Source organism: Clarias gariepinus, chromosome 6, assembly GCF_024256425.1.
Source record: "Clarias gariepinus isolate MV-2021 ecotype Netherlands chromosome 6, CGAR_prim_01v2, whole genome shotgun sequence".
In the NCBI taxonomy this organism is placed as follows: Eukaryota; Metazoa; Chordata; class Actinopteri; order Siluriformes; family Clariidae; genus Clarias; species Clarias gariepinus.
Genome location: NC_071105.1, coordinates 26,508,359 through 26,533,252, shown reverse-complemented (window position 1 = coordinate 26,533,252; position 24,894 = coordinate 26,508,359). Strand labels below are relative to the sequence as shown.

At 40.5% G+C, this 24,894-nt stretch overlaps 1 protein-coding gene across 1 annotated transcript in view; it reads left to right on the top strand.

Moving 5' to 3' along the window:
- shq1 (SHQ1, H/ACA ribonucleoprotein assembly factor) overlaps positions 1-24,894 on the top strand; it is a 73,816-nt gene that overhangs the window by 25,116 nt on the left and 23,806 nt on the right. The window contains exons 8-9 of the mRNA XM_053497806.1: positions 14,725-14,882; positions 17,884-17,937. Coding sequence (XP_053353781.1) covers positions 14,725-14,882; positions 17,884-17,937 — 212 coding nt within the window. The remainder of the gene's footprint in view (positions 1-14,724; positions 14,883-17,883; positions 17,938-24,894) is intronic.

Below are 24,894 nucleotides of genomic sequence, written 5' to 3'. Positions count from 1 at the left end.
TGAGTGAACTAAAGTACCTGTGATTTTAAAAGGTTATGTCCAAAAATAAATATATATATACGTGTGTGTATATATATATATATATATATATATATATATATATATATGGCAACTTTCATTATAAGAAGCTTCTAGATGAAAATTTGGATAAAACCAAAGTTGTGTGCTTGAGCTGTATAAGAACACATTAAAGCCCAATCCCAATTCTACCCCTTACCCCTTCCCCTACCCCTCGCCCCTTCCCCTTGTCCCTTAAAACGAAGTGGAAAGGGGAAGGGTTAAAATATTTCCCCTAAGAAATGGGACACCACTACAACACTGTTATACGTCATCATACGCATCCGTTCATTTACATGTACACATACAGTATGGCCGTAAGCAAAACAAACAATGCGTTGTCAAAAGCTCGGCAAACTGCCGTGCTACTGAACTTTCATATTTGTTTGTAGCATGCAGTAAAGTGTATATGACATAAAAATATATTTTTGTAATATTGCGCAATCGGCGCTATCCGCTAGCAAACTTTAGTGGTTTTTTTGCAAACGTTTCTTTACAAAACATCACCATAAACACAAACACAAGACGAAAATTAATATACATATAATAAAAACTTTTCATAAAAATCCTTATTAATGGCAAAAAATCGTTAAATTTACGGGTCTGCTTGCTCGAGTGAGCGGCCATCTTGAAAATTTCGTTAGCCCTTCGTTTGAAGTGAGGTCCAGAAAAATCTTCGTTTCGAGGGCTATCTGGCCCTTCCCCTTAGCCCTACCCCTCCAACCAAAAGAGAAATGAGACACCCCTACCCCTTCACGTGAACGCGCCAAACGGAGGGGTAGGGCTAAGGGTAGGGGTAAGGGGTAGAATTGGGATTCACCTTAAATGTAAGATGTGGGAGTGGTGGCTCAGGTGGCTAAGGCTTTACAGTAGGTTGTTGATTTTTGGATCTAACGATCCAGGTTCAAGCTCGGCTGTCGGTGGGTTGCCACACCCCATACTACCTAGCCACCCCATGCAATGCCGGTTTAATTAATTAAATATGAATGTTTAAGATATTATAAAACTGCACAATCTGTCTTCTCTAACCAGTTTGTCATGCATTTCTTTATTTTAACATTGCATGTTTATAATAAAAGTAAAATTGAATACTTTAAGATTGTGCATATCATGATTAATCACAGACTGACTGTGATTAACTAGATAATAAAAATAAAAAAATCTATTGCCAGCACTAGTATATTCATATAACCTTGCATTCTATATGAGAGGAATTCCAAGGAGTTTTTAGGCCATTTTTAGATATTAAAAATTCCCCAAAAGTATGCGTAAAATATTTTTTTGGAGGTTTAAGGGTAGAAATGTATGTGTAAGGTACATTAAAATCATTAATCCTCATGTCCTGTATTACAATTTCCAGAATTGTCAGATACTTGATGCGATTAAATTTTTCCAATGCGATCTAAATGAAGAAAAAAAGGACAGCAGGCTTTGGCATTGGCTTGTGCTGGGGGACATGTCTCTGAAATATGTCTTTTCAAATCATTTTTCATATTCGCTCAGCTGCCTGGTTCATAAATGAACAAAAGATTGAGTGTGTTCCCACCCACTGCAGTAACACATCATTTGTACAGCTATGTCTGTATGAGGAATGCCCACACTACAGACAAAACGAGAACGTTTCTCAGCATTCAGGTCATCATAATCAATAGCTTGTTTTGGGTACTAGTCATTGCAAATGTAAGAGACTGAGCCAAAACATGGTGAATAATTATTATTGTTGTTGTGTTTGTTTGGGTTGTACTGTCAAACGGTCCCCAAAACACGTCCAGTTAAGTACAATTTTCATTTTCTTTTTTTTTTTTGCCTCTCTGGTTTGATGTATGATTTCTTGTTCACTGCGAGCTTGATCTGCTCGTGCCTTCAATCGCAATAGTGAAACATGATTCATTCAATTTTACACTTGATATTAAATTAATAGATCAATATCAGGATATCACCTATTTGCCGTGGCTCTAGTTGACTTTTTTGTAGTCTGCAATGATATGATGCAACCAGATCAGTACTGTTTTAATATCTTAAAGTAAATAGTACAAAAGTCATTGTTAACCTGTGACGTGATTGATGGCGAAAGAACAACAAATGAAAATACAGACTGAGCATAAAGTTTATTAATAAAATCATGGACAGATAAATACCTTATATTAACACCTGTCACGGGGTCCGATATATTAACAAGTTAACAGTCGGGTTCTTGGTGTTCATGTGCTTTAAGCAGGAAGAATCTGCAATCGTAATTAATCTGAGAGACTTTAGTGAGGATCATATTGTCATGGCTCAAAAGCTGGACTAGAGTGTCTCCAAAACAGCAGGTCTTCTGGAGTGTGTCTGGTATTCACCTGCAAAAAAAATAAATAAATACTCCCCTGAGGCATAACTGGTGACATGGGCGCTCAAGGCTCATTAATCTGCATGGAAGGAAAGACCAGTCGGTTTGGGTCAATCCCACAAAAGAGCTACTGTAGCAGAATTTGCTAAAAAAAAAGTTATTTTTGGCCAAGATAGGAAGGTGTCCGAACCCACAGTGCGTCAACGATTGCTGCGTTTTTAGCTGTGTAGCCACCGAATGGTCGTGCGATTTGTAAGACTTATAACGCCTTAGTGCCAGGTACCACAGCACTTTCTGAGGTCTTGTGTCTTGATGGTTCAGAGTTGTTTTGGTGACGTATGAGGGACCTGTTGTATACAATATTAGGCAGGTGATTTTATTGTTATGGTTGATCGGTGTACGTTAAACAAAACGTAAAAACTGTTTTATTATGAATTATATATTTTTTCAATTCTATTAATTTCGTCTATGTAATTAGTAAGATTTGATTGTGCATATTCAGGAAAGGTCTTGATGTTCGCCATGTAGGCTTCAGGCAGAAAAACAGCAATATGGACGTCTTGTTTTTCTTGCAAATTTTCAACGTACACGGTGTACAAGAGGTTTCAAATTAAATCAGAGGATGACTAAAAGCATTCATTTATTCCTATACGTTGGGTAAATATCCAGGCAGCACTACCGGTGTTTGACTGTTTGTTTTAATTGTCTGCTGGAAATGCATACACATCATGTTCCTTCGCAATGCTGCTTTATGTTTTTAATTCACCATTTCAAGTTTCCAGACTGGTTAAATTTGTCCAAAAAAACCATCAAACGTAATGACATCCGGTTTCAATTGAGATAATGGAAAATTAAGCTTGCCTCCTTTAACCCCAAGACAGAGACATACTGTCTCTCTCCCTACTGTCTCTGCTCATCAATTTGTAAAAATTTCGAACATTTTATTCCATCTGCTTTCTTTTTTCAGCCACCAGTTGTCAGAAGGAACCAGCAGGTGGCATCACTTTGCCAAAAAATAATAGAAAAAACCCATGTCAGACTGTGGGATTTGGGGGTTTTGTAACTAAATCACTAATGACAGTGTAATTTATTGGCTCTAGTACTAAGATTGTAGCTCTTTGGATCTTGTGGTCAGTTTGAATTACTTAACTCGATCGTGACTCATAGGATAACGCTTGCCGTTGTAGCTGTGGTGTTAAATTGCAGAGTCATTTTGCAACTGACACGCACCATGATTCATTTGGGTATTTTAGTCAGTGAGGCATACACACCACTCCAAACTGCCTACTCTCAAACCCACTGTCATTCTGCTCTCTCCCTCTCTCTTATTCTTGTCTCTGGCATTTAAAATCAATGGGTTTATCTGACACATTTAAAGCTGTGATGCATGGGTCATTGACTCTAGTGTGTACATGCGTGTGTGTGCGTATGGAGAGATGAAAGCGATTAAGCGCTGCCGAGACGAACCGACAATTCAATCACGCACTCGTGTACACTTCGTCTACCTTCAGAAGCCGGTTAATTTCGCGAAGCCCCGCGGCCCTGACGAACAAATGACACTCAGCCGGCAGCGTATGGTGGCTCAGAGGAAGCCCAGGAGGAGAGAAGATTAAGATGGAATAGATAGCTCTGTTGAGAGACAGAAAGAGAGAGATAACGACGGGAGGAGAGGCGCGTGTCAGATCCGCGAGAGCATGACTGTGCCACCGGAGCAGCTGTCAGTCTTCTGTAAGCAGACATCAATCAGCGGCATGGAGCTTTGATACGCTCCCTGCCAGACATGCCCCGTAAAGAACAGCTACTTAACACACACGCATTCCACGCACGTCTGTCTCACAGAGTCATCATCCACACGCACACACACACACACAAATGTCTATCTCTGAGCATCTGGATCTCAGATTCCACGGTCCATTTCTGACAAGGAGTCCCGTAGCATTTCAGCTGATGGATTGTCTGCGTTACTGTGTGTTTTTCTCTCCGTTTATTAGAGCACTGCTCTAGGCCTCTTGCAACCAGCACGCTCAGGAGATGACAATCCTTCATGCTTGTCTTCTAACGGCACCTGTAACACTTCAAAAAAAAAAAAAAAAAACACACACACATTAGTGGGATTCTTTTTTTCCTTTCAAGAACAGCTCACAATTCAGTCTTTTTCTTTTGCACTCACACACACACACACACACAAAGCTGCAATAATATTTCAAAATGTATTTACATACCTGCCTGTGCAAAAAGTACGTTGTACTGTTATATCTGATTTTCAGTCAATCAGCCTCGTGCATTTGACTAATGAATTATTTATTCGCAAAGCTTTATAGACTCTGACAATTTATTAGCAGACTCCAGATTCTCTCGTCTAAGATTTAGTAATGTAGCCACGCTGCATATGGAGCCTCTGATTCAATAATGCCGTTAAGTGGTTCCCAAAAGTGTTATTTTGAACTGCTTTCCTCTACTGTTTACTCCGTGTCAGAAATCAGATGAGGGCGTTTCCAAGCCATGATGAGGGGGATGTGATGCTGCTGTGCTTAACCACAGTTAAAACATGAATAAGGGATAAACCGTGAAATAACTAATAACGTTTAAATAATTTATGCTGATATATAGCGTCTGCTTTCTAAAAACACATTACGAATACTAAAAGGAAAAAAAACACGAGTTAAAAATAACCCACAATATTAGTCATAGATACAGAAACTACAGATGTTTTCAAATCCGTGATTGATGGGTAATGAAAGAATGTTTGACTCATCGTCTCGCTCATCGTTTATAACCAAGTCTTAACTCCTTGCGAAGGCAACCAGGTTTTATGCTGATTTATATTTAAATCCTGATACCTAGGAGAATTAATGATACTGTCAAGCTTCGCAAATGTCAAAAATATCCCGAACCCAAAAATCTGGACAGTGAACCCAAAACTAAACTCAAACACATAAAAAATAAGGCTTTAATCTAAATACCCTAAAGCAAACACTGTAAATTTAAAACCCAGACCTCTAAGGCAGTTTTCACACTAGGCACAATTGACTCATACCTTGCTCAGAGACGATTGCCCTGTGTTCACATTATTACAGGGGTACCTCGGGTACCTTGTAGGAAATAACGTGAATGCAAATAATCCGTTCCCGCCACCCAAAAAATATTACCAATATTACCAATATATTACCAAATTACATTTCCAACACTATAATTATATTTCTGATTATAAGAAAAGACATGTAAATAAAGTCAAATATGAAATAAACAGACATTAAACCGCACTTAACCTTAATTTGTGATTCCTCTTGGCACCAGCTGCTGATAGAAAGTGAGAGTTGGCTGTGTTTTATCTTGGCTGACTACTTCATTCTTGGGACCTACAGTGTGCGATATCTACGCACATCTACGCAAACATGTTTTAAATGGCTCCCAGACACACACTTGACCCGATGTACACACGACTGAATGTAAGTGCAACCAGAAGTACGCGCGGCATTTTTTTTTTAAGTCAAGAGCAACCTCTGGTCAGAGGATGAGACTAGCGATTTCAGAGGAGACCGACAGGACTAATGATGTCGCATTCTAAACATTTTTCCACTTCAGTGTTCAGATTTTTATTTCTGAGGGCAGGGGTAACTTAATGTTTAAGGTGTTTAACTTCAAATCAGAAGGTCTCAGGTTCAAACCCCACCACCAACCCTCAACCGCTCAGATGTATAACGAGATAAAAATGTAAGTTGCTCTGGATAAGGGTGTCCACCAAATGGCATAAATGTAAATGATTTGATCTGTGCCCGAGTACGCTGTATCATGCTCAAGACGAGATTTTCTAGCGGTTCTCACTTAACAAAATGAACCAGAAGTTGGGGTCAAGTGTCCAGGTTCCTAAGACGTTCCTCTCTGGACAACCATTCTTCATACTGTAGATTCCTGCAACATCTAGCAATCCAAGCTGAAGCATTTTTCTAAGACATAACTTTGCGTATTCTTTAAATGTCACCTGTCATGTATAATGTGAGTGTTGATTCGTTGTTTTTTTGTGTGTGTCACTGTTTTGCTGTACCGCATTCAAATATGCATTGCACATTCAGCTAATGATCTCTTTAATGTCGAATCGGGTTTGTATTCAAACTTTTTTTTTCCTTTCCCTCCCCCGTAAGACGTACTGCAAGTGCTGCAAATAGGAACACTTTAATCTGCAACAGATACCAGCCTCATGGTTTTTCTGAACGTGTGAATGTTTGCCTTACATATTTTGCATCACAGATCTGCCAGGTTGGAGGAAGCACCGTCTCTAATGACAAGTCTACTACAAAAAACAGTACAGATCTGTAGCTGATGAGTACTTGAGCACGCGCACACACGCACATGCTGCATTAAGCTTGTCCTCATGTAAAGCCACCTTTTATTGCTCTTTAATTGCCTGGATTGACAGTTCCAAGCTGGCTGGCTGTGATTCAGACATCGTAAATGCCACTGCCAGAATACTTCTCCTGCCTCCACACTCCATCAGTGCTGTTTGCTTTTCAGAGATTCCCCTGACTGCATCATCCTTGTTAAGTCATAAAATTAAAGTTAATTAACTCTGATGTGTTTACTTTTATATTTTTTGTAATGATCGTTGGCCCAGTTGTTGTCTTGGACAACATTTCCGAATTCCAGGACGTGAACAGCCTTTTGAGTTTGGATGGAAATTCACCTCGGGTATGCAGCGCTACATTCATTTAGAAAGATTTTTCGAATAGACGGATGAAGCGTTGCATTATGTGATGTTGTTCCAAATGTTTCTCAACCCACAGCAAAATCTTGACCTCTTCTTTTACATGCGGTTTGACTCAAGGGGAGGGGGATGTTTTTAGCACACAGTCCAGTGTTTCTATTTGATTACATATTGTAATTCTCCCAATTATTTCCATCTTTATCAGGTTGGAAAAGGATCAGGAACCTTGTCCCAGTCCAGGGTTTGAGGGGGGGAAAACAGGCTAGATGTACATAGTTTTGTGGACTGTGGTGGCTCTGTAGTTTACTGGGTTACTAGTCATGGTGGCTTAGTGGTTAGCCCACTTTCACACTTTTTGGTTACTTTCACAATCCAAATATTGAAATGCAGATTAGCCTAATTGGCGGTCCAAAAATTGGCCGGAGTGTGTGTGTGCCCTACAATGGATTACCCTGACTTATGCCCCAAGTCTCCTAGGATAGGCTCCAGGCCCCCTGTGACCCTGTATACAGGATTAAGGGGTATAGACAATGAGTGAGTTAATGGGTTACTGGTTGGGGGCCAAATTGCCAGGTCTGAGTTTATGACCCTATCTTCTCCAGGGGTGCTGTATCCTGGCTGACCCTGTGCTCCGACCCCTAATTGGAATATGTGGGGAAAAAATATCACTGTGCAGTAAGGTACATTTGACAGATTATTTAATCTTATTTTTAATGGGAAGACAGTGCATTCCGGGGCACCAAGCACACACACTTAACACCTAGAGGTAGTTTAAAGATAACAGACAACCTGTTTGTTAAAGGTTGGAGGAATCCGGAAGACAATGTTCACAGAAACTCCACACAGACAGGAGCATGAGGTCAAGATTGAACCCTTAAGACGTAAGGTGGCATTGCTACCCACTACACCATCATAACCAATCCTCTTAACCAGTTTGCTTATCTGTATTAAGTTACAAATGAGCAGCCAATTCCATATGTGTGCATTATTATTGAGTTTCCCATCATGGCTGGGCTGTTGCCTTGGCGATGTTGGCAGCATCTCATAATCATTCGCTTTGTTTATTTACTGAACTGCTAGCCATGATGGTTGCTGGGGCGATATGAAGATATCAATATCATGATAAATTATATCATGATGGACTTAGTTGAGATGATAATGGTATTCTCGGTGCCTTGACTGACTCCATTGTTTAGAGCAGTTGCATGTTTACACTTGCAAATGTGGTCACCGCACCGCTTCTTTCTATTCCACTGGGCGTTTCTGTGGATTTGCTTATGGAGAACTAGAGTCTTTCTCCTCTTTGTGGAGCCCTTATCTGACTGGCTCAATGCAGTGTGTCAGTCACACTCTTTTGCATGAAGATTAGCTTTATTAAACCCAAACTTTTTTACAACAAGGACCGGTGCGGGGTAATAATTAATTTATTTTTCATCTGCTTTGAAAACAAAAAAACACCAGCTTTTGGAAAATGACACGGGGCTAGCAGTCCGCGCTATTCCTATGCCTCTGCAGCTAATTGGTGTTATCAGGTTGTCTCCGCGTCCGTCATAGATTTTCATTAGCACGATATCTCGAGAATGAGCCACTGAACATTTGTAGGATTTTTATGGCATTATCAGTGTCACCGGCAGATGAACTCAATAGATTTTAATTAGTTTTTGGTAATCATTTTGGAATTTATCTAAACAAGATCAAGGTCACTGCAAGGTCAGGTGTCTGAAACAGTTGTTCTTTAATAGCTTCCCTCTCGTTTGAAGTATTTTTATGGGCATTTCTGTCATACAAATGGGTAAGAAGGACAGCCTGTGGAGGAGCAGCCACCCCATCTACAGTTCTAATGGCATTGAGATCATCTTTTTTCTTCTTGACTTGATATAGAAATAGTGCAATTAGCTAGGTTTGAATCCCCCCCACTATTCTCACAGCCGATTCCCATTCCAGCAAGCAATGCCACAGAGCAGCAGAGCACACTTGTAGGAGTGTCACTTCCCCATACTTGAGCTCACAGATGTCCGTGTCGGTGTAATTGATATAGTGCCATCCCGTCCTCCTTGACAGTCTGGCCAGTTTAGCTGTCTTGGAAGCCCAGCTCCATGGATGTTTGCAGGAAACGTCAAGAATCTAAGCTGCTTTGTTGCGCAGATTCTAACTTAATTTTTAGATCGAAGGGTGACTGCTTTCTGTTGCGCCTTTCACCTTGAATTTCAGGTCCGAAATACGTTATACTAAACTAAACAAAGGCTTCCAAGTGGCACAAAATATCATCCAGAGGTTGTGAGTTCGAATCCCAGATGATGTCACATCCATCAGCAGTCTAGGGAGCAGATTAACCATGCTGTCATGCTGCTCACCCACATCTAATCATAGGCGTCTTTAAGCTCATGCATGCAGTAGTGGGAGGATTGCACTTTCCTCCACATGTGTATTGTTTCCACATTAAATTAAAAGGTGTGTGACCAGTATTGTATGTTTTGTCATAACTATGACTTTGATCATGGTTTATATTAAACTTTTAAAATTGTGTAAAAATCGTGTTTAAAAATCCCCGTATCCTCCACCCACATTTGACTGTTCAAGTCTGCGACTTTTGATTTCAGTGAATATCAGAACACTGTTATGAGAATAAAACTTGCTTTATTTCTCGATATAATCCCCTGCTACACTAGTGCTTGGATACCATTACGATAGAAAGATTTCTTAGTCTGCTGGAACAGACTGCCTGCTTTACGTTTGAAATACTGGCCTCCCAGGAACTCTTTTACTGTCCCAGACATGTGGAAATAGATTGGATATGTCAGGTCCGGACTGTACATGGACTCACGCAGCAATAACTCCTGGCTGAGTTCCTGTAATGTGGTGGTGGTGGTGTTTGTGAATGATTGTGTGTGCAGTTCCCACAGGCAGATTTGTCAAGCTGGTGACGAGTTCTATCTGTCAGGCATTACACTTGCTCGTGAATGGATGTTTCTTTAAAACAATTGCACCTTTCAAATATTTTACTGCAGCTAAGAATTTCATTACCGTACTTCATTTTTGAGAAGTCCTATTTTGACTTGAACGACACCTCATACCTTTATCGTATCCTCGATTAATGCAGTTTTAAAATAGCACTTCCAATAGCTCTTTTATGTCAGGATGCTTCACACAGGAGGTTAAGTTTTGTTGCGAGTGCGAGTTCAGCTCACATCAATGTTGTCTAATTGCGCGGCTGAAAGACGGTCTTGACTCGAGTGGTCTGACTCCAGTTGGCGACCACTTTGAGATTTGGCGAGATCATTCAACAGTGTTGTAAATAGATGAATGGTTTACGTTTCCCAAACCTCACAGACTAGCTGTCATATTGTTTTCTTAAAGGATATTCTCAATATGCAGTAATTAAAAAGGGATTACAATGATTTATTTGCTCGCTTTAGCAAGTGTCTGGAGTTTCAAATGTATATTTACACCGGCCTGTCTCTTAGGCTCGGGAAACCTAGTCAAACATTTATCATTTCTTTTTGTACAAAGGCTCAGCCTGAGCGAGAGAGAGAGAGAGAGAGAGAGAGAGAGCACACCTGTCATCATGTTGCAGGAATCCAGCAGCTCCTGGCCAAGCCAAGACCCAGCTGCAGCCAGCAACCTCGTTTGAAGTGCATGTGTAACTGTGTGTGTGTTTGTGTAATGGCCTCCAGATCCCAGATCAGTTGTGTCTTGTATACCAAGCGCTCTATATCGGGGAAGCTTGCTGCCAGCGAGAACACATTCAGCTGTTCCTAAACTGCTCTCTCTCTCTCTCTCTCTCTCGCTCTCTCGCTCTCGCTCTCTCTCTTCTGCCCCATCGGATTATCAAGGCATCAGTCAAGCTCATTAATCCCCACTCCGTGCATTTACTTCAGCTGCACACATTAAACATTCACAGTGATCCATCGCTGAGCAATAAACTTGCATCATGGAGTCCAACTTTTCTTTTGTACGTATCTATGTTTTGTTTCGCGCTTGCACCGAAACAGACATCCATCTTTTTTTCTTTTGCACAATATATGGGTAGAGAAGTGCGTTTGGGGGAAAGAGGTGCTGCAGGGGGATACAATTCCGCCTGTCACTGCAGTGACCAAACTCTTATTTTATTGGGAGACAGACTGAGAAAGCATGGGGGGTTACAGGCTACAGGATTAAGAAAAATAAATCTTTAAACAGGCATGCTAGCTTTTCAGTATTATATAGCTTTACTGTAACTACGTGAAGTATTCAAGTCAAACCGGGACTTTTGATTACAGAGCACAATTATTTCTCTTTCTAATCCCCTGCTACACTAATCCACTTATCCCAGATGGTGCTTGGATACCATCAAAGCAGAAAGTTTTGATTTTCTGAACTGTCTGTAACGCTGGCCTCCCAGGAACTCCTTTTACGGCCCAAACCTGTGAACATGAAGCTGTATGGAGGATGTGGCAGTAACCCCCAGCCGAGTTCCTGTAACGCGCAAGTGGCGTTTGTAAACTAATATGAGCATGTTTTCAAGCAGCAGGCTTTCCTCCGCTTGATGAATGTTCACAGGAACGACTGCAGTGGCTGCCGAGCCACCTTGGCTCAGATCATCATTAACAGATGTACGGCCTTCTTTAAAATGTCTGCACCGATTTAATTTTAAATGTTTTATTGCTGCCAAGAGTCTCATCACCGCACTGTGCTCGACGTCTTCTGTAAATATCGGTTTTACGCATTCATTCATGAGAAATTTCATCACAAATTTCAACACCACTCGTAGCTTAATTGCTTAATAGGTTTTTAATGCAGAGAAGTGCCGTGCAGCTTTCGCACTGATTATATTCATCATTACAGCTAATGATTTTTTTTTTTTTTTTTTTTTTGGCAAAAATGTAACATTTTCATTTTGCATTAATTAATGAGTTATGTTATATCTTGTTGCTGTGCCTGAAAACACCTTTAGTTCTAACCAAACCCGGCGCAACAGTCTGATCCGTATCTGGGTGGTAATCAGAAGAACATATGAACCGATGCCTCTCTCTTTCTCTCTTACCTGCCCGTAATTTTATTTGCTTTTCTATCTTGGTAACGATAATTCCTGCATTTTGTGATCGGATCCTGGGTCTCCCACACGATATGTAAACGAGAGCTACATGGAGTGTGGGACATCAAGCAGCTGTCAAGAGCGTTTTCATTTTCACAGCGTGTGCTTTTCTTCTATAACACTCGTCCATTTGGAGGAATCGTAATCCATGACCGAGCGCGCGCAGCCTGCAATCTCGTCCGCGTTCATTTGTCATAAAGAGTCGTGAATGAAGTAGCACGGGCGATAACGAACAGCACAAAAACGTGTGCAATCAGCGTGCGTGCTAATATTGATTTACTGTATCGATTGTATACGAGGGCGGGCTGCCCACCCAAGTGTGAAAACGAAGCTGGACTCTGCGATGTGTTAAAATCTCAGTCGGAAGCAGGATTGCGGTGGTGTGGATGCTCATCTCGCTCCACACGACTCGGGCCTGGCTCCGGCTCGTCCGTTGTTTGCAGCAGTTGTAATTAAAAAGCAGTAGGTCTCAGGTGGTGGCTGCTGGCCTTTGCTCAAAAACCAATTAGCACAGTTGGGTGCAGTTTCATTTGACATTAATGTGAATTTGATTAGACGTCTTTAAAAATATATACAAAGGGAAAACAGCAGGGTGTAGCAAATAAAAAAAAAACAGGCATTTTTTTCATTTTAGTAAGAAAAGGAGTTTTTTTTCTCTTTGGTAAATTTTTATTTACATATTATTTATTTCAATATCACATGATTAAAATATGTAATTTTCAATCCTGGAGTTTTTTTTATTATTATTATTACTATTATTATTGATGGTTTCCTGAATAAAAGTGTTTATTTCAATAATACTTAAATAAGATGCAAAATGCTGTGTGCATACAGTAACTAATAAAGACGCATCATTCGATCGTCCAGTGATAGGAATCGATCAAGCGCAACTAGAAAGAGTTCCTGCACCATCCAGAGACTGCGGGTTTGAATCCCGGCCGAGTCTAATGAGCAGATTGCTCCTGCGCGCTCTCATTAATCGAGCTTTCCTCCAGATATTTCCCGCCACCTGCGAACAGTGCGTGAGCAGCGACTCATAGACATTCGCCATACCTCGTCGCTCCTTGTCGCCTTTTTTTGATGGATTATATTTGTACAGAAAAGCTCTGTCCAGTAACCTGGAGCGGTTTCCGTGAGAAATGTCGGTGACGCGTACAGTAGAGCTCACTATCCGTCGTCTCGTAATGACAAACTTTTTCCATCCGCGAGACCATTCTTGTGAATTGACCTAAATCTTTGCAGAACCTTTATTATGAAGCAAAGAGATGCATTAGTCTATTTTATTTTCCACAAATGTCACTTTTTACCTGTACGGTATCCATCATCATCATCATCATCGATTTGTTTTTATTTTGAAGTTTGTTGGTGTACAAGAAAATCCTGTAACCTTGTGCAGTTCTGTGAAACTGTTAATTATTACTCTGTGTGAAAATGAATGAATTGGTCATGTTTTATTATGAACATACAATTGAATAGTCCGTTAAGGAAAAGTTAGGGGAATGTTTCGGTACGCTGTAAATGATAGTTTTTAAGAAACCGGAATCAAGCCGAATCCAAATTGGCAGGTCAGACTTTAAAAAAGGAAGCTGGAATCTGGTAAGAAAATTGCAATTAGTGCATCTCTAGTAATTTAAAGTAATTTAAGTAATTTCCCCTGCTGGGGCCGACATTCAGACTCCCATCCTGCTGGGCCACAGAGTACAGAGAACAGTTTAACCCTTTTCTTTTCCAGGCCATTGAGAATCTACACCATGTCAGATCGACCCCGGGCCATAATCACAGGGTTAAATCACCACAGATGTGGGACAATTACATAATTCCAGTGTGAGAGTGTGTGAGTGTATATATAGTTGTAGAATAAATTATGTTTTTTCCCCCCAAGACTACTGTGTTAATATTAGATTTACTAATGGTTGACTCTTTTTAACCATTTGTTACCCTTAAATATTACGACGTATAAGTGATGTATCTGAAATGTATAGGGGCGGGCGAGGATGTGTGTCAAACTTTTGTATAAAGAATACATAATGGAAAATAATATATAAGACATTTAAAATAATATATAAGAAATAGTGTTAGTCTGTAATATAAATATACGCAAAGGTCTCCATATTTCAGGTGGAAGAAAAACTATTTGTCATACACATAATAAACTTAATTTTTAAAAATGTTATACTTTAAAAAGGTATCTAATCAGCCAATCGTGTGGCAGCAGCTCAATGCGGTAGGGGTGGCATTCAAGTATGTACTGTATGTCATCATTTCCATGACATCTATTTGAGTCATCATGTAGAGCCATAATTTATAATTATGATGTTTTGTTGCAAGCAGCATTGTACAATTTTTAATTTTTATTATTTTATTTTCTTATGCATCTGTGGTCTGGGTTTGATTCCCACCTCAGGTCTGTGTGCATGATGATTGCATGTTCTCACCGTGCTTGGTGGGTGTCCTCCAGGTACTCTGGTTTCCTCTCGCACTCCAAAGACATGCAGATTAGGTTGGTTGGCGTTCCCAAGTTGTCTTTAGTGCATCTGACCGTTTCTGTCTTTCTCTCTACAGCTGTGATTTTCACCGATGAGGAAAAAGAGCAAATGAGAAAGTTCACAAATCGTTCCTATTTGCTGAATAAGGCAACAAGACGCCACGTCTGGCTTAGTCTTGTCGACATCATCCTGGCCTACGTCTACGATGTGCGCACTACAGAAGGAGAACACAACGTAAGTGTAGCACTTGTTTTCTTGTGTTGCATCATATCCGGCTGTAAGGAGTCACGGATTCGGTGGAATTTTTCTCATGATCTTAGGACGTAGGGTGATGGGGGACCTGGGCCTGAGTTGTTGTTGAGGCATTATATCTACACCATGACATGAATCTATAACTGCTCAAAATAGAAAAAATAAACAGCGCTTATGGACCGTATGCAGAGCACAGCAGCCTGAATCATACAGTAATAGAAGAGTAACACACACTGAGAGACAGTGCGCATTAAAAAAAAGCTTTAAATCCTAATTAATAGCCAACACAAGGCGAGAATACAAATGTGTCTGCGCATGTGTGTGTGTGTTAGGGGTATAATGAAAAGAGAGCTTACCATGTCAAGCTGAATAAAAGAGCAGGGTTGTGATTACAGCAATTTTGACGACATAAGCACAACACAAAAGAGATCAAGAAAGCATGCAAGTGTCTAAATTAAGGGTTGTCACATAAATTTTAAAGAAAGTGCACAATATCGTGCAACATGTTTTCAAGCAACATTGTCAACCTTGCAGAAAGTGTCCTGATGGAATGGGGTTAGAAAACAATTCACGGGATAATAACAACTACTCTGCCACGCTTTTACCTTTATTGCATCAGATTACAATTTCTGCTTCAATGTCAATTATTAGTAATTAGAATTATTCAATCATACTCATTATTCACAATGTTCTGTTAATTGTTTCTAGATGAACAGTTTGTCTAATTGGTTTTCCTGTGTTTAGGTGGTTTTAGTCACAAAGGATTCTGACACTTAGTCTTACAACATAATGACCAGAGTTAAAGAGACAGAATGCCACTATGTTTGCAGGATCAAATGTGTCTATGTGGCTTTCTACAGAACATGTTCCACCTAGTTTGGTGCATATAATAAAAACTATTCTAAAGCTTGTCCACATTTTTTTTTTAGAGGTATGTCGTTACCTTTTGGATTTGTTGATTAAATGTTGATCAGGTTAGCAGAATCCATCTTCCAAAGTTCTTTGTTTTGTTGCATCATATTATCTTATCCCACCTGGCAAAAAAAGAAGTCTCCTGTTTCAGTGGGGTTGAATTAGAGACCTGAAGCATGCAAAGAAAACAGAATTACTCGAATTGGGTACAATGGACTATTGAAACCTGGAAGGATAGTGTTGAACCATTATCTTTGCAGAAGACATGTGGTTGGAAAAAACAAGCACAAAAAGAAATAGAAGAACAACAGTAGATATCACAGCTGTAATTAATGGAAGTCTAATGAGAAGTCACAGAATTGATACCAGACAGCTGTACGTCTAAAGAAAAACTCAATTGTTAGTGAGCATAATTAAAGGGGAACGGCTTCAATTTCCTAAGGTCGATAAAGATTGGACTTTGGCGCAATGGAAAAATGTAATCTAGTCCGATGAGTGCAGATTGACCCTAGTCCAGAGCTGTGGAAACATCTGGGTAAGAATGGGAAAGCACATGAAGTCATGCATCCATCTCATGCATAGTGCCCACTCTACAAGCCTCTGGAGCTATCTAAGGTTGCTTCAGCTGGTCAGGTCTGACCTCAGCAAGGTTATGTGGCTTGGTTATCACTCGTTCATTCAAGCTCTATAAAGCCGCTTATCCTTTATAGGGTTGCAGGAGGCCTGGAGCCTACCCCAGAGGGTCCCCCCTTAGGACACTAGTCAGGGTACACCCTGGCCATGGGTGCTGTCCATCACAGGGCACAAGCACACACTAACACACTACAGGCAATTTACTGTAGAGACTCCAGATGGCCTAATCTGCATGTTTTTGCACTGTGGGAGGAAACTTACCAACTCCACGCACACGGTCTTTAAGGCAGGACTTGAATCCTTTGGAGGTGCAAGGCCATAGTGCGAACCACGATGCCACGACTGTGTCTTTTTCTACGCTGATGACACGACCATATTCCAGGACTCAGATTGTGAAAGAGTGGTTGTGCGACCGTGAAAAATTATTTTCACACATGAACTGGCCACCACAGTGGAATCTGTAATCAAATGTGGTGGTCAAATGAAACATTAGAAGTGTGTTTAGTTTTGTTTTTCTGCCAGTGTATTGTCTGTTATCTGACATGGTTAACAGGATGATTATAATGATCATCAAGCTCATATCAAGAGCTCATGAGATTGTAGCGCTCAAATTGCCCTCAGCTTAACCACTAAACACAAGCTTAATAATGACAGAAAACCTGTATATGAACTAAGGAAATCAAAGCAACAATTTGAGCAGCAAGTTGCATAAATGCCTTTTTTTTTTTTATCTTGATCTTGATCTCTGGAAGGAAAGCCTGTGTGCTTATTCAGAGTTTTTGATTAATCACCCAGGGCTTCAACCTATGTTAGTCCGTGCATTAATCCAGCTGTGGGTCAGCCCCAGAATTCTGGCCTAACGTCACAGACATTGACATACCTCCTCAATCATGATGATATAATTCAAACCCCAGCTGTCAGACTGTTCACGTTTGTCATTCCACACGCCATTGTGAAAAAACGAAGCAAAAAAAAAAAAAAAGACTGATTGAACAGATGCCACATACCAGCAATAAAAATAGATATGTTAAAGCATCTAAAAAGAGTGTTTTCTTCAGGGATATGAGTTTTAAATCACAGGTTTAATGCGTCGGAGAAGCTGAGGCTATAATTCTGCTCAGACCTGGGGTGCAACTCCCATAAACAGAACCGTTGGAATGCATCCCAAGCGTACGGCACACAGTACTGTAAACTGTCTTGCACATCTGCGCTTTAGTTTCCTCTGGCAAAAGCTGGAAAACAATTCAGATTTCCTTATAGTGTGTCCGTTGTGGAAACGCGTGGACCTGTTGGTGTGAAAACGCGTTGCTCTCGTTATGAAAAGAGCAAAGTCGTTGAAAAGTCTGGAACTTAAACTGGAGATGTTTGATGTGGTCAGTCTAAGTTAAGCATGTGTGTTTTGAGTGATATAATACTGTGTGATTGGTTTGTGTCGTAGGTGGAGTCAGCGTGGACCATCAGAAAAATCAGCGGGACCTTAAGCTGGCTGGAGGTACGGTATGCTGGATTTTATCTCGGTAGTGTAGATGTACGTGAAGACAAAATGTTTGTACAGTAATACAAACTACCATTTAAAAGTTTGAACACGCCTAATTCAGTGGTCTTGTCTGATTTGATTTCTTTCTACGTTGTGAAACAATGCTGAAAGCATCCGAAATATGCAGTGATCTCCTTTGTACATTTTCTCTGCTGCTTATGCTCTGCAAAGCCGTCCTACCATCTCTGATCTGAGGTAAAGGCTGTAAATTGGTGATATTTGAGGCTGGTAACTCTAAATGACCTTCTCCTCTGCAGCAGAGGTAGGTTTTGGTCTTGCTTTATTGGATGATCTTCATGAGAGCCAGTTTCATCATGGTGCTTGGTGGGTTTTGCAAATGCACTTGACGGTACTGTTCATGCAAGAACATGCAAGAAAATCTCCAGTATTTTTTCTAGAATGTACAAAAACATTGAATTAGCAGGTGTGTCCAAACTTTTGTCTGGAACTGAACCAGTCAAACAATGTCAACAATTTAGTACAACATAGAACATCTGGATTATATCCAGCAACCCAGTGTAGTTGGGTGACTTGTAATGCCCTTCTGTCCTTTCCAGTTGTAGTAAGAGTTCTTATTTGAGATTCTATGGTCCTCAAACCAGCCTAGACACTTGACAGAACTACAGCTCTTTAGATGTTTTTCTTTTTTTTTTTTGGTTGTTTTTTTTTCTGCACCATTCTATATAAACTCTGCAGACTGTTGCTCGAGTCCACTCAGCCTCCTATGATTGATGCGTACCGTGCCCAGGAACAATTGGTTCCCCTCCCCACTCCCCCACTGGCCAGTGTTGTATTGTCTGTACTCGAGTACTCTTGGCAGTATGCACCTAGTTAGTTTGCGAGCTGCCGGGAAACACAAAGAGAACAAAGACGTCGACTTTGAATGATGAGCTTAATATTATTGATATTTCGGGGGGAAAATGTTAAGAGCTACCTTCTTGAATACCTTCCTACTTTATCAGCTATGGCTGTGTTGGTCAGAGGATGAACCTGGCACGTGAGAGATTCTGTGTGAGTACCAATCTCTAGACAATCTTTTTAAGATACGTTGTACTTGGACACAGTTTGGATCAAATCTAAAAGCTATTTAAAGACAGAAGTGAAGTACTGGTATAACACAATGCTCTTAAGCTTAGTTCTCCGACAATCATCATGCACAAGTCTTTGTGATCTCTCTACGTCTTCCAGAGATGTTTTTCCGCTCTTGAAGTGTGTGCACCACTTAAAACACCTTTTCACTTTGTTCTAACTTGCTGTCCATGATGAAACAGCAGACATTGTCAGAATAGCACCAGTTGCACAGCTCCCGATGTACACAGGACTACGTCTTTTGGCAGACTGACTTATGAAGGTCTGTGCTCCCTATGACTGTGCCTATAGCCACGGGCTGCCATTTGTTGGTGTGTACCAAAACTAGTCTAGAAACTTTTTGAGACTGCCTCTTATTACTGATATTTTTGGGAAATTATTTTATTACTAGCTTTGGGTGTGTAGATCAGAGGATGAGACTGGCGTCTGCACATGGAGTTTCCAGATGAGCAGCGGTTCTAAACACCGGTCCGTTTCTGTGTTCTGGTACAAATTGGCTTTCTTATCTGATTCGAGCCATGCCCGAGTATGCTGTACCGTCCACAGGAACACCTTTTACGGTAACGTTTGTGTTCTTACTAATCAAAATGAACCAGACTTTGAGGGCAAGTATTCACCGAAACAATCCCAGATCCCTAATGTGAAAACCCCCATACTATCTTAAAAGGCTGCAAGGATCTGTGTTTGGCTGATTTGCTTCATTTTACAAATGGCCATTTTTACATGCATTTCTATTAATTTAATAAGTCAGTGTATTTTACATCAATATTTTAGTGTTATAAGAGAAGTCTGTAAGCGTGTGTAGCTCAAATAGGTTTGGATCATTTTGAATACTTCAGTATGTCTTGCCAGATTGCAGCAGGACAAACAGTTGCTTGCTGGCATTTGCATGATCTGCTAGCAGGCTACAGGCTCTGTAGGCAAATGTTCTCATCATTAAAATCTGAAAAGCTTAGAAGTTGGTCCACAACCAAGAACTGAAGAACCAAATTCTACTGAAGTTTACCAAGTTATGGTTTTTAAAATGGAATGCATGAGTCTTCAAAACTTTGTGGAGACCTGACAATCACATTGTTGCTTCTTAAACATCACATTACAGAAACAGGATCGTCTTTGTGGTTATGATAACCCCCTCTCTATTGGAAAGCCTTTCCTATGTATTTTACAGCATGACTGTGAATTCTCTCATTCAGCCAGTAACAGGCCCTGATAACAGGAAAATGTCCTGTGGCGTAAAGGTGTTCGGGGAGGTCGAGGTCAGGGCTCTGCACGGGCCACTCAAGGTCTTCCACTACATCTTGGAAAACCGTGTCTTCATGGAGCCCTTATCAGGCATATGTCATTAAAATTTGCAAGGATAAAACGTTTCGAACAGGATATTTGTATACATTTGCATTTTCTGTGAAGTAGGACTGGGCAGTTTTGGGTTAAGTATGAATCTTGCTCAAGGACTCCATGACACCATGGTGATAATGGGGACTGTTTGATGAGCTAAGCCTTAACCTCAGCGCCACCGTTGCCCTATCTAATTTTCCTATATCTTTCAAACAGCTGTATAGCTTTTTTTTTTTTTTTTATAGTAGGTGGCTCGTTTCCAAGCCTTATTAGGCAAATTTTGACCTCCACTGAGATAACCTTTAAACTGTTGAAAGCCTTTAGCCTGTTTTTTAGATAGCCATCATTTTTTATTTTTGAGGCTGGTAACTCTAAATGAACTTTTCCTCTGCAGCAGTGGTAGGTTTTGGTCTTACTTTCCTGAGAGGGTCCTTATGAGAGCCAGGATGATCATGGTGCTTGTTTGGTTTTGTAAATGAACTTGGCAATATTGTTGTCGCAAGAACTATTCCAGAACTGTTGACCTTCATGTCTTGAAATAACAACTAACTAATGATGATGATGATGATGATATTACTTTATTACCTAATGCTGTGTGTGTTATTTTATAGTTTTGAAATCTCCAGTATTTCTTTAGAATGTAAAAAATAATTCACTAAAGAAAAAACATCGAATTAGAAGGTGTGTCCAAACTTTTGACTGGTACTATCTGCCAGTTGTGCAAAGTTTTTATGAGTAAAATGTCCCCTAATAAAACGAAGTCAGACCTGTAGATCTTAGAAAAAGATCCCCATGTCGAAATCTGGAGTCTGGAATGAGGTGTATTACACATGAACACACTCAGTATCAGTACCTTGGTGGTGTTCGTATTAAAGCCTGAAGTGGGTGTGACTGTAACCCTAATGGTCATTTTTCTTTCTTTTAATTAAATAGAAATGCTACTCCTCAAGAACACTGTAAAATAAATAAATAAGCCATAGCAATACCAAGACCATCAGCATGGTTTCTCAACCTCCGATACATCACTCGGGTCTCACCTTGTCGCAATTGGTTTTACATGCCATGACATTTTCAGGCAAATTTTCCTGTTTCTTTTTCCTGAAATCTTTCAAAAATGTATTTGCCTGAAGGTAAATGATCGCAACCCTGACCAGGCATTGACTAAGGATGAATGAACACTAATTCATACCTTAAAATCATTCTAAAAATATTTAGCAATTTAATTAAATACTACTATCAAGATGATGAAATAAGTAGGTAGTAGAGGCAAATTTAGTGCTCAAGTTAACCGATGCCTCATTTATGTTTAAAGTCACAATCCTAAACTTGCTTTAATAAAAGGAAAGGAGGAGGCGTACCTCCTCTGAGCTGCGCTGTCATCAAGCCCACGAGCCCAGTGACATCAGCGGTGCTGGCGAGGGGGTTTGAGTCACACTCGGTAACACAGTGGTGGGTGAACAGGCTGTAGAGCAGTGGGATGATAACACAGCCAGATTTGTGGCTTTCTAGAGAGTTGTTTATGCCAAAAGCCTTGATTTTAGTGACCATCTTTAAAGGCATGATAATAGCAAACGGTTTTGTAAAGCCAGCTCCAGAATTATTGGCACCCGGGATAGTTTTTTATTTTTTTTCATCATCTTTTTTTTGGTGGGGAATTGTGGCTTATGCCAGTTAAGTTAAGCCTTTATTTGTCACATATACATTACAGGACAGTAAAATTCCTTCTTCGCATATCCCAGCGTAACTGGGGTCAGAGCGCAGGGTCAGCCATGATCCCTGGAGCAGATAGGGTTAAGGGCCTTGCTCAAGGGCCCAACGGTGGCAATTGAACCACCGATCTTCCGGTCGGTAAACTCAGTGCCTTAGCCCTCTGAGCCACCACTGCCCTACCAAACGCAAAAGAAGTCAGAAGTGGGATGTCAAACCCACGCCTCCAGGAGAGACTACAACCTGAACGCAGCGCCTTAGACTTAGAATTATTCTACCATCATCACTCAGCGAAGTTTGGCCCATAATCTGTTAACTTAGAATACCCCTATCTCACCTACCCGGTTTTGTGCGGTAGCCGTAAGTGCGATTCATCATGATTTACCGCGAGTTTTGGCGCTGTGATTAGGTTTCCATCTTTCTGCGCGTCAGTTTTTGCATAGTCAATCCGCATAGGTGAGATAGGGGTATAACAGCAGGAATAACGGGGGGTATCGGGGGCAGGGCTTGTAAGACTACTTTCTCACACACACACACACACACACACATACAATAACGGATTGGGAATGGCTGCTGTCTTGCTCACGGACTGCATAAATTTTCTGAATAACGGATTACATTTTTAAAAAAGTAACTAAATAACTTATTAATAATAATTAATTAATAACTAAGTACTTAAATGGCAGCCATAATGTGTTAGATTAATCGTTACATCAAAAAAGTAATCCAAGTCCTCTAACTTTGCTCTACTTTGTAACACGTTGCACCAACACTGCGCAAATGTGTCATGAGGTGAGGGCAGTGGCAGCTGCTTAATGAGCTATCGGTCAAGACATGTCGAACCAGATGCTGAATTAAGCACCTGCATGCACACACAGACACATATACACACACACACATATACACACACTCACACTCAGTGACTCTATTCCTGGAGTGCTTCCAGATGTTATTGGGCAAAAGCTCTATTTTTGGCCATGTGGGTGGCTGTTTGGGGGGCTGTGTTTGTGTAAGGGTATGTAAGGCCACTTGAGACTGAAAGGTGAGAATTGCAGTGGTGTGTGTTAGGAATTGGAGCAGGTGTGTGTTTGTACCTGACAGGCAGACAGATGGAGTGACTAAGCCTTCATGATTACGCCAAGAGAGGAAGCATCGAGAAGAAAACGCCAAAAATGGCCTTATGTGGCCTTGACATTTTTTTTTTCACACACATTTTGAGTGCATTATTTTTTTAAAAACAGCGGTTTTCAGAGCATTGGAGCCTTGTTTTGCAAATTCAGAAGTAATGCTTCAGTATTGGACTTCAAATTCTAAGTCATATTTAAAGGTATTTAAGGTTCGAATTAAAGGGACTTACATAGACACTGAAACAGCACAATTGGAGGAGGAGTGATGGTATAAAGAAATTAATTTTCTTCTGATGGGTTTTTCAGCGGAACATAAACACACATCCTTTGGGAGGATTCTTTTTAAGGCCCGTATTAACCTGTTAGAAAAACTTATAATGTGGGCCTTTACACGTGAAGACATAATGTTAGATAACTTAAGTAGTATAGTGCATTCACGCAGGCTTATTAAAATTTGTGTTCATCACTTTCTAGGTACAATTTCTTAACTTAATTGAAAGATGCATCTGATGTGTAGACTGTGTGTACTAATGGTTATCTCGTTTTAATTCGACTTACCCCTGGGGTTTGCTTTGTGTAGCTTCACAGAATATGAAGTTGCTGTTTTTGCATCTGATGTTCCTTAGCTGCAGGTTTTTTGAGATCCAGTCATTGTGTTGTTGTAAACAGCATAATCTTTGGAGGCGAATGCTATCTGAATGAGTATCTCTGGGAACACGACTACCCCAAAGTGCTTCAGTCATCAGGGAACGAGTCGTCTTTCAGCTCATTCTTTTGCTGTCTGATAGCTTGGATGTTGACCTTGGAAATTAAGATGGTATCACAACCAGCATTAACCTTTTGATCAATTTGATCTACGCTAGCGCTTCTATTGAATCAAGCATGACTTAGTTGCCAGTTCACCAGTTTCCATTACTTGGATTACTTTGGGTGGGTCCTGACCACTGCAGACCAGGGATATTAATATCTGCAGTTTGGGAGTTGCTCTGACCCAGTCGTCTAGCCATCACAATTTGGCCTTTGTAAAAGTCACTCAAATCCTTGTGCTTGCCTATTAATTTTTTTTCTGCTTCCAAGACATCAATTTCAGGAAATGTTGACTTGCTGCCTAATATATCCCACCCATTTCCAGTCGCCACTGTAACAAGGCACTGTAGCTACTGGGAGGAGGGCCAAATTGTAATGGCCTAGTGGACTGGGTCAAAGCAAATCCAATACTGTAGCTCTTGTGGGATGTTCCTGGTCTACAGTGGTCAGGACATACCAAAAGTGATAAAAGTAAGGAAAATCAGTCAGCTGGCAACAGGGTCATGGGTGCCCAAAGCACCCTGATACACATGGGAAGTGAAAGCTGGCCCGTGTAGTCCACTTCAATAGAAGAGCTTCTCTAGCTTCAATTGGGGAAAAGATTACTGCTGGATTCAGTAAAATAGTTTAATATTTTTGTTTTAAATGAGTCTAAGTCATTGACATCAAAATCGAGTCCCAGGTCTCCTTTGAGTATGTCGTATTGTAGAGTCAGAAGTACTCTATTCCACAGTAATTCTGGTTTCTACATATTAATCAAGATTTTCCAACACATGCAGTGGAAAGAATGAAAGTAAGTGATTTGAGGCTAAAGGGATCTCATTACAGTCCTCCATTTAAAAACCTT